The sequence below is a fragment of the Silene latifolia genome, chromosome 6 (genome assembly GCF_048544455.1).
Source record: "Silene latifolia isolate original U9 population chromosome 6, ASM4854445v1, whole genome shotgun sequence".
In the NCBI taxonomy this organism is placed as follows: Eukaryota; Viridiplantae; Streptophyta; class Magnoliopsida; order Caryophyllales; family Caryophyllaceae; genus Silene; species Silene latifolia.
Window position 1 is genome coordinate 3,678,896 of NC_133531.1, and position 10,415 is coordinate 3,689,310.

The 10,415-nt window shown below is 35.3% G+C and overlaps 2 protein-coding genes across 3 annotated transcripts; both read left to right on the forward strand.

Moving 5' to 3' along the window:
- The first annotated feature begins 1,087 nt into the window (after window positions 1-1,087).
- Window positions 1,088-4,886, forward strand: LOC141586016 (cytochrome P450 76AD1-like). Of its 2 annotated transcripts, XR_012519455.1 has the most exons (4): window positions 1,740-2,659; window positions 3,056-3,687; window positions 4,453-4,502; window positions 4,597-4,886. XR_012519455.1 is itself a non-coding variant. In XM_074407112.1 (3 exons), exons 1-2 carry the CDS (start codon window positions 1,793-1,795, stop codon window positions 3,665-3,667), a joined length of 1,479 nt encoding a protein of 492 aa, XP_074263213.1. In that variant the 5' UTR covers window positions 1,088-1,792; the 3' UTR covers window positions 3,668-3,687; window positions 4,453-4,886. The 2 variants fall into 2 exon arrangements, 1 of the variants encoding a protein (XP_074263213.1); XM_074407112.1 differs by having other exon boundaries at window positions 1,088-2,659; window positions 4,453-4,886.
- Window positions 4,887-6,024: 1,138 nt separating this feature from the next.
- LOC141586017 (cytochrome P450 76T24-like) lies at window positions 6,025-8,108 on the forward strand. The gene is made up of 2 exons (XM_074407113.1): window positions 6,025-6,918; window positions 7,382-8,108. Exons 1-2 carry the CDS (start codon window positions 6,049-6,051, stop codon window positions 7,988-7,990), a joined length of 1,479 nt encoding a protein of 492 aa, XP_074263214.1. The 5' UTR covers window positions 6,025-6,048; the 3' UTR covers window positions 7,991-8,108.
- Window positions 8,109-10,415: the final 2,307 nt, after the last annotated feature.

The following is a 10,415-nucleotide window of genomic DNA, read 5'->3' on the forward strand; positions in this document are numbered from 1 at the left end:
TAATAACAATAGTAAATAAATTATTATAATAATAATGATAACAATAAGAATATAAAATAAGAATAATAATATTAATGTTGAAATAAACTACTCTGAATCGAATCAAGTGGTAAGTCGAATCTGAATTGAATTGAATGGAAATGAATCGAATCGAATCGAACTTAATAGAACTGAACTTATTAGAACTGAAATTAAGACCAAAAGAACCGGGCCTAACTCGGGAAAAATAATTTTAACCGCCTTTACTCGAATTTGAAGTTCACTCCACATGTATTATTTTAGTTGGTAGATTTTTTTTGTAGGACCATTTAAGCTACTAGCTCCATGAAGCTAGTAGCTCAATTTAAGCTAGTTCAATGGAAGTGCTCCAATGGTCAAGCAAGTAGTTTGAAATTTTTTTTATTTGTAAGCAAGTCCTTTTGGGAAACCATTGGAGATGCTCTTAGGTATTCTTTCTTGGATTTGATCAATCATCCATGCCTAAAATAATTGTTAGGAATTCATATATTTGATCAATATAGTTCAATTAATCGTTTGAATTACCGAATTTTTGCTGTCAATCTTTGCTTCACTCATTTTGTGTTAATGATATGACTGAAAACTAATTGCACATCACCTGTTTGTTAAAATGCCCGTAAATTTTGAGGTTCGTTATTGTATTTCTATGATTTAACATGAAATAATTAAGCAAACAATTACTTGATTAGATAGTTGTCGGTTGTATTACATGTAATGTTGTGAATTTTAGGTGAATTGTTTGATTCTTTTCATGTTCATGTGATGTGATTAGTTATACGCTAGTCGAACGCAAGCCTACGCGATTTTTCTGTTGTATTGACTGTATACATTGTATTATATCACATTATCACAATATCGGTTGTGATCACTGTAACGGTCACAGAGGCGCGTCCGGTGGCCATGGTTTATTATTACTTTATTACATCCCTTAAAAACCGTATTAGTTTAGTTACGTCTTTATTGGCCTTGTATCAGCCAACTAATTCGGTAGCCAAGTCGTATTGGGCTAGTTACGTCTTTATATCACTCATATAAGCCATATTGATCTAGTTATGTCTTTATTGGTCAGGTATCAGACTATCAGCTATAAGCCTTGGATAAAAGCTGTATTGGTATAGTTACGTCTCTATACCACTCATGTAAGCCGTATTGGTCTAGTCACGTTTTTATTGACCTTGTGTTAGCTAAGTGCCATACTAATTGCGCTTCATTTGCCGGTGCACTTCTCGACACAATTAACATATAGTCAGAAACAACATGTCTATGTAACACACCGGTAAGGTCACAATCACATTCATTAGACTCCCCCTTACCTCGTCATTTACAGGAGTCATTGAAGCACAGCTAATGTCGATGAACAGACCTTTATGCCTGTTAATTTCATCAATCCTTGAACAATTGGGTTGCAGCTGCAACCCATAAATCCCTTTTAAACCGGCCAATGCTACAAGAAGTACATAATTATACGGGTTGGTCGAACACATGACACCGTTTTTATACAACTCACTGATTATTTTTCGGATTAATGATTTAATTTGCTGTGTTTGTTTCTACTGCTGGTGTGAACTCATTTACTTCCGTTGTCCCAATCATTTGTTTACCCTTTTTATTATTTGTGAGGGATATTTTAATCAAAGGTAAACAAATGATTGGGACGGCGGGAGTGCATAAATTCTAAGGCCAAACTAAATCATTAAGAGTTCCTATATATATATCTGCTGCCAACATCAGGAGCATTCCTACATACCAAGAGAGCTCTTACAGTTCTAAATTCATGGATTACCGCAACATAACATTTCTTTTCTTTTCCATCTTAACTTTCCTTTTCTTACTTAAGCTCGCTTCAAAATCTGGCAAATCCAAACTTCCTCCTGGACCAAAATCATGGCCTATCATAGGCAACATTCACCTGTTTGGCGACAAGCTTCATTACTCTGTCACCAATCTTTCTAAAGCCTATGGACCTATAATGTCTCTTAAGTTTGGAACTGTCACCACCATTGTTATCTCATCCCCGGAAATAGCCAAAGATATGTTCCTTAAGCATGACTTAGCCCTCTCTAGTAGGAAGCAGTCAGATGCCGTTAGGGTGTTAAATCATGATAAAAATTCCATGGCTTGGCTCCCTGTATGTCCCAAGTGGCGAAATTTAAGGAAGATTGTAACCATCCAAATATTCACAAACCATCGACTCGATGCTAGCCAATTTATAAGGCAAAAAAAGGTCAGTGAGTTACTTGAGCATGCAAGATGGTGCTCTGAAAATGACCTGCCCGTTGATATAGGCAAAGCCGGGTTCACTGCCTCGCTAAACTTGTTGTCCAACACGTTGTTCTCCGTGGATTTGGCTAGTCACGAGTCCTCCTTTTCACAAGATTTTAAGGATCTTGTTTGGCATATAATGGAGGCTAGTGGAACTCCTAATATCTCAGATTTTTTTCCTGTAGTTAGGTACTTGGACTTGCAAGGTCTACGGAAACGGATCAAGGGTCTTTTTCTTAAGGTGATGGAGACTTTTGAGCAGATCATTAATCAAAGAATGAAAGATGAGGCGGTTTCTAAAGATGATGTTCTGGACACTCTCCTCAAGCTTGTAGAAGATGATACCTTGAGCCTTGATGATGTCTATCATATGCTACTAGTAAGCATAGCACCTTTCACCTAAAATTTTTTGATGTTTGTGTTTATAGCTGCCTGTCTTTGGCTATTTTTCTAAATATTGATGTGTATTGATTGGTTAATATGGGTTAGAATCAAACCTGTCAATTCTGACCCGACCCGTTTGACCCAAACCCGAAATGACCCGTTATTTTAGGACCGAGACCCGACCCGAATGGGTCAAAGGTAAATCAAGAATTTTATTAAAATATTAATATTTATATATTATATTTGAAAAAATAGTTAAAAAAATATTTTTTTTATTTCTTAAAATTACAAACACAATTAAAAAGTCAATTTTATATAAATTTTATTATATTTAATGTGTATATTGAATTTGCTGTAATTGAATGTGGTCAATCTTTGTTCTTTTTACCAGGATCTGTTTGCAGCAGGGACGGATACAACATCTAGCACATTAGAGTGGGCATTCACAGAACTACTACGCAATCCCGAAAAACTGGCTAATGCTCAAAATGAAATAGACCGGGTAATTGGGAAGCATAACGGACCAATTCAAGAATCTGACATCTCAAAATTACCATATATCCAAGCAGTGGTGAAAGAAGCATTGAGGTTACATCCACCTATTCCGTTTCTATTACCACATAAAGCTGAAAAGGATGTCGAACTAAGTGGCTATTTTGTCCCCAAGAATGCACAAATATGGGTTAATGTATGGGCAATTGGTCGTGACCCAAGCGTGTGGCCGAATGCACTGTCGTTTTCGCCTGAAAGATTTCTGGGTAGTGAAGTTGATTTCAAAGGTAGAGATTTTGAGCTAATTCCCTTTGGTGCAGGAAGAAGGATGTGTCCTGGCATGCCACTGGCTCATAGGATGGTGCATCTAATGTTAGCAACTCTTCTTCATTCTTTCGATTGGAAACACGCTCACGGGTTACGTCCTGAAGATATAGATGCCGAGGAAAAGTTTGGACTTACTCAACAAAAAGCCCAACCACTTCAAGCTATACCCCTTATGAGACGATGATCCACCTATCCGACAACCAGGCAAGTTTTTTTTTTTTTTTTTTTTTTTTTTTTTTTTTTTGACGGTAAGAGAAAATATTTTGGGATGATTCATGTCAGCCGATCCCAAATTATTTTGGGGTTAAGGCTCTGATAATCCATGGCGGATTTTGTAATGGAATGATCAATCCTATTAGAGCATCTCCAATGGACGGCTACAATACATTGTAGCCTGATTTGTCAAGTCGGTTTTTTAAGCTGTTTTGCTTTTCAACTACACACCGCTCAAATGAAAAGCTACAACATTTTGTAGCTTATATGGGTCCCACCTTATTAATTTCATCCAATAAATAAATTTACCTTTTTTTTTTCATGTCAAGCATGTAGCTTGACAAAGCTACAATGCTTTCAAGCTACATTTGTTCACTCTTTCTCTAATGGTAAGCTACTTGCTTGAAATTTTACAAAAATTGTAAGCAAGTCCCTAAAAGCAACCATTGGAGTTGCTCTTAAGGTTCCTAGAACAATGACTTGTTGAAAAACAGTGAACTGGCAAGTAAATGCTTTGTTTTATGCATAAAAAAGAATAAATACCGTCTTATAAGTTATAATTGCTCTGTCCGGGGGATAAACATCTTGGTTTACGTTTAAGGCGTCCATGAATGAATTTCCTGCTGTGATGCTTCTTCTCTTTTATGTTATTTATGATCAATATGGTTTATGTCCTCCCATCATTTTAGCAGCAATCAATTTATATTTCCGTTCACATCTTACTATGTTCGTTAACTTTTGATTAAATCGTTCCAGGAAGTTTATTCATGGAAGAATTGTTCGAGGGCTTAAAGATGCTTGAATAAGTAAGATTAGTATTACTTTTGTGGGCGGAAATTTAAATACAAATAGTTTTTCACAAATTATGTGTAGTACTGTAGTCGAGTTGAACTGTTTCAGAGTTTGTTGGCGGAAGAGCAAGAAGGCACGACACAGAGAGAGGCCGGCTTTGATGAAAGTTCTTACTTGTATGAGGAAAGTATTAGTAACATGTCGAGGAAAATAAAAGTAGACAAAAGATATATAGTCATTAATCTCAGTGACCCTAAATAATAAGTATACATAAGGAAGGTATATGCGAAATTTTAAATGTGAACGTTGTTCAAAGAAATTAAGAGCTTTATTTTTGCATGTAAAACACTTTATTTTAGTCATTTTGTTATGTATACTTGACTGATCGTAATTTGTAACCTTCATTCCTCAAATAGCAATATGTATTTTTTTTTTCTAGTTTGTTTATTTTTGAATATTTTGCATCTGGGCCTACCATTTATGTGGTCAAAAATAAGAATACAAACAGTTTGAAAAGCTTAATACTTGACTTAATGAGTATGAATTGAGCAAATATACACACGGCAGAGTCGGCCGATTACACTAAAAAACTACTTAAATTAGAGGTTGACGTGTTGGGATATTCTCACAAATTACTTTCTAAAATACGAAAATTGTAGGATTTAAGCAGTGTAATTATAAACAATAAGGACTACATATGATGATGCTAAAGGAATAAATGTGTGGCTGAGATGAAATACAAGTGAAACGGACTCATTATCCCTCACTTGATAAAAAATTGGTAATCACTTCTCATAAATTAATTTTGTGTCACAATAAAGAATAATGGAATACAATATGGAACACAAAATAGGATAATCTGCTCTCCAATAAAATTACTCTACCAAAGTTGGTTGGTGTGAGTGGTAAGAGCTCTCATCTCTTAAACAAGTGGTCACGGGTTCGATTCCTGACCCCATTAAATTGCCTTCAGTACCCCGAAGGAGATTGTCCCAGCTGTCGGTAGGGGATACTCCTGGTCAACACCAAAAAAAATAAAAAATAAAAAATAAAAATATAAGTCTATGATTGTACCTTTCATCCCTTAAATAACAACAAAATAGTTCTTGGGTACCAAAAGTCCAAAACAAGACTAACGTGCTTATGTAGTACAATAGTTAAACATTTTGAAAACCTCGTGTACCATATTTTGCATGTGGCCTAAAACTAAAGCTACGTACGTTAGCCACAAGTTTACTTCTTAGGATAAGTATTATTTAGTAGAGTAGATCTTTCTTAAGACGGTCTTATTCTAATATCAAAAAATGTCAACATTTTTAATAGAAAAGTAACCATTTAATGATCAAATATTATAAATAAAATTAACATTTTTTAAATAAAAACTGATGTTAACATTTTATCAGAAAAATTAACATTTTATCGTAAAATGGTGACATTTGTTTTATCTTAATTTCAGACGAAGATAATACGTCTGAAACAAGAATTTGCCTATTTAGTAACGGTCTAACGAAAATTATTATGGAGATGTAAGTCATAGAATTATTGTAAGCTTTTACAATAATGGAACCTCACATCTTATCTCTAATTCTCGTCACCATAATCTTCGTCATATTTTACGTCATCAAAATTTCTCGAAATTCTACTAAATCCAAACGTCCTCCAGGACCTAAACCATGGCCAATCATAGGCAACATACACCAGCTCGGCGACAAACCACATCTTTCAGTCGCCGAGCTATCAAAAAAATATGGTCCCATAATGTCCCTCAAATTAGGGACTATGACAATTATAGTAATATCATCCCCTCAAGTAGCGAAAGAAATGTTCCTTAAGCACGACTTAACATTTTCTTCTAGAACATTCCCGGAGGCGACTAGGAAGTCGAACCATCATAAGCATTCCATGGTTTGGCTCCCAGTAGGGCCGAAATGGCGAGACCTTAGGAAAATCGCGGTTGTTCAACTATTTACAACTCAACGACTCGATTCAAGCCAGGGTTTAAGGCAGAAGAAAGTAGGTGAGTTAGTTGATCATGTACGATATTGTTGCGAGAAAGGGAAGGTTGTTAGCGTAGGCAAGGCCGCGTTTACTACTTCGCTGAATTTGTTGTCCAACACGATATTCTCGATTGATTTAGGTAATCATGATTCATCGAGTTTGCAAGAGTTTAAGGACATTATTTCGGCGTTGTTGGAATTAAGTGCAAAGCCAAATGTTTCGGATTTTTTCCCATTGGTTAAGTACTTGGATTTGCAAGGAATTTCGAGAAAGGGTTCGGTTTATTTTGATAAGATGCTTGGAGTTTTCGATAGGATTATTGAGAAAAGATTGAGTGATGGTATTGCTGTAAAAGATGATGTTCTTGGTACTTTACTTAAGTTGGTTGAAGATAATGAGTTGAGCCTTGAAGATGTTAGACATTTGCTCATGGTAAGCTTCTAATTATGTTTTTTTTATCAAATAATTAAGAAATGATTAGCAATTTTTTTTCTATTTTCAAATGGAGCTATGCTCAATATAAACCCGAGAAAATTCCAGATGACCCAATCCGAACCTGAAATGATCCGATTCAAAATTACCCGACCAGAGCATGACCTGATCTGACTCTAAACAAGCCAAAAATGATTTGATTCAAAGTGACCCATACCCAAAATGACATACCACACCTGAAAATGACCTGAATTTTGAGTATTTTTTAGATCCAATATTTTGATTTTATATCGAAAAAAATTTAACCAATCCTTGAATCAAAATATTGGATCTAAAAAATACGAGTATAGATTATTGTCTAGCAATTTTTTTATTCGAGAATCTCTTTGGTGTTTGTTATTAACACGTTAGTATATCTTGATCACACGTGTACATTCTCATGTATACTTTTGGTGTGTATTAGGATCTATTTATAGGCGGGACAGACACAACCTCTGTCACATTAGAATGGGCAATGACAGAGTTATTGCGCAACCCAGAAAAAATGGCAAAAGCTCAAGATGAACTAGACCAAATAATTGGCAAGAATACTGCGGCAATTCAAGAATCCGACATTTCAAAGTTACCATATATTCAAGCTGTGGTGAAAGAAACATTCAGGTTACACCCACCAGGTCCACTTTTAGTACCTCATAAAGCCGAAAAAGATGTAAATCTATGTGGGTTCTTCGTACCCAAGGATGCACTAATATGGGTCAATGTATGGTCTATGGGTCGTGATTCAAGCGTATGGCCAAACGCTCTTTCATTTTTGCCCGAAAGGTTTTTGGAAAGTGAAGTCGATTTTAAGGGTAGAAATTTCGAGTTATTACCATTCGGAGCAGGAAGAAGAATATGTCCCGCTATACCACTGGCTTATAGAATGGTGCATCTAATGTTAGCAACTCTTCTTCATTCTTTCAATTGGAAATATGCTCATGGGCTACGTCCTGAAGATATAGAGGTCGAGGAAAAGTTCGGACTTACTCTACAAAAAGCTGACCCACTTCAAGCTATACCCCTTATAAGATGATCCAAGTAACCAGGTTTTTTTTATGTATAAAATTTAATAAAATAAGCGTCTTTTAATTCCTATGTCCGCTGATAAGCTTCTTGAATTGGTTTTCATTTAAGGCGTCCATGAACGAACTTCCCACTTGTAATATTTCTTACAAAGCACTCGTGTTATTTATATTATTTTTGATCAATATGGGTTGTGAGTTATGACCATCACATCTTTTAGTGACTTATGAGCAAAATGTACCACGAAGTTTATTTGCGGATTGATGGAGTAAAACTGTAACACTTTCGTAATGGTTTCCAATGCTTTCTGGTAGCAATTGGTCTCCCTTGTGACGGGTCACCATTTGTGGCGGATATTTTGTGAGTTAAAATGGTAACAAAATGGGTTAGTGGAGAAAGGGGACCACATGAATAGTGTTGCAGAGAGAGAAAAAGTGGGTCCTTTGTGAGGTAAAATGGTATCCGTCACTCCAGAGTGACGGATATTGTTGATCACAAATGAGATTTTGTGTTCTGGTAGTTGAGAAATTAAGAGTATGTTGAAAATTTAAGATTAGTATTTTTTGGTCAACAAGAGTACTTTTGTGTGTGGAAATTAATATTCCCTCTATATATATAGTAACATTAAAAATCTTGACATTATTTATGATCGTAGGAAATCTTTGATATTATTCTTAGGGGTTGTTTGGTTACCCATTCTAAAACACATGAATTGTAATTTATGGGATTTGCAAAATGGGTGAGTTGTTTGTTTGTCCCAAATCACATGAATTGAAGTTCCATGGGAACTCCAATTCCTCCATAATGTGGGAAGTTGCTTACCTAGGTGACTAGGTCCCCCTAGGTAAGTTGAAATTCCGGTGGAATTCACTTCTCACATTCCAACCAAACAACTTTTTCCCATTTCATGTGATTTATAAAATCATGGGATCTCTTAATTCCTTGAAACTTCAATTCTCTTAGCGAACCAAACGACCCCTTAATTTATAAGACAAAATATAGTCATGTGAGATCTTTTTTTATTTATCGTTATGAATGCTATAAGAATATAAAATTTTTATAATTATTAATAATGTGTAACTAAAGATATTCATGTTGCAAAACATGTCTCAACAAGTGTGAAAAAAGTCAATGTTACCATTGGTGTGGTATTGAGGGAGTATGAATAAATATAATAGTTAGACTTAAATCATTAATTTTAAGGTTTTTGTGAAGATGGTTCATCTATTATGGTATCAGAGGTACTTAAAATTCTGGTAGCCTCTAATAACTCACGAAGTGGAACGGATTTCAGCACATAATAGGAGGGAGTATGTGCACTAATCACTCTTCAAGCCCAATAGGCATTCAAGTGAGTTTACACTTTTTCTTTTTTAGGTGTTTCAGTCAATAATTTAAATTTTCATTCTCTAGTAAAAAAAACCAACCCATATAGGTGGGGCCGTGGGAATATTGTATAACTACATTTCCTCTAAAGCTGATCATGGGCCGGGTCGGGATGATAAAAATCGCCAATATGTACGGGTTGGACCGAGTTGGGTCAAATGAGTGGGCCTATTTAACGAGCTCAAACCCAACCCCTATGGGTTAAATTGGATTTCGTGCCTAAATGGGCTTTTTGGGCTCTAAAATTTACGACTTACCAAACGAGATAGCATTATATATACCTTCAAGAAGCACTTTAATAACGTAATTAGTTTATAAAATCGTACAAAATATGATGAAGCGCATATGAATAAATTAGAAAAGTATAAGAAACACAACTGTCGATACATTAGAATGTTTAACGAGATATTTATGCTATGTAAACTTCACTTTTAAATCTCAATAAATATATACATGAGCTTTTAACGAGTTATTTATAATTTTAACGCTACTTAAACAAACTCAATAAGAAAAAATATTCCTTAATTAAATAATATCGGTCGGGCCGGGCCAAGATTTGGGCTAAACGCTTGGCCCAAACCCGCCCTAAAAGTACTTTCAGCTTTTTTGGGCCCGTCCATGGGTTTTTTGAGCCAAAATAAAAACCCCAAACCCTTCAAAAAATTGGGCCGGGCCAGGTCGATTAGCTTGGCCGTTTGTCACCTCTAAATTTTCCTCCTCATTTCAAGTTGTTTTTCATTTTTTTAATAATTATAAACACATTCCTCTTTCCTTACTTTAATAATCGTGTATGAAATAATTGTAAGCTATTAATCGGGATAGATAGTATACATAAGGAAGAAGTATGATTGTTCTTTGAATGGTTGGAAAAAGTGGTATCTATTTGTATTATTTCTCAGATTTATCTAAATTTTGTACCCGTGGAATCACGGGTGCGTTTGAGATTAATTGTGTAAGTACACGCGTACCATAATCTCATTTGTTTGATACATATCGACATCTTTATTGCTTTCACTGACACGCAAAAATGTTTCACATAAATTGTTGTT

What these genes read in the sequence shown, in the direction of transcription:
- LOC141586016 (XM_074407112.1), top strand. Translation starts at nt 1,793, where the DNA reads ATGGATTACCGCAACATAACATTTCTTTTCTTTTCCATCTTAACTTTC. An exon ending in ATGTCTATCATATGCTACTA is followed by an intron (nt 2,660 to 3,055) that starts GTAAGCATAGCA and finishes TCTTTTTACCAG; the next exon opens with GATCTGTTTGCAGCAGGGAC.
- LOC141586017 (XM_074407113.1), top strand. Translation starts at nt 6,049, where the DNA reads ATGGAACCTCACATCTTATCTCTAATTCTCGTCACCATAATCTTCGTC. An exon ending in ATGTTAGACATTTGCTCATG is followed by an intron (nt 6,919 to 7,381) that starts GTAAGCTTCTAA and finishes GGTGTGTATTAG; the next exon opens with GATCTATTTATAGGCGGGAC.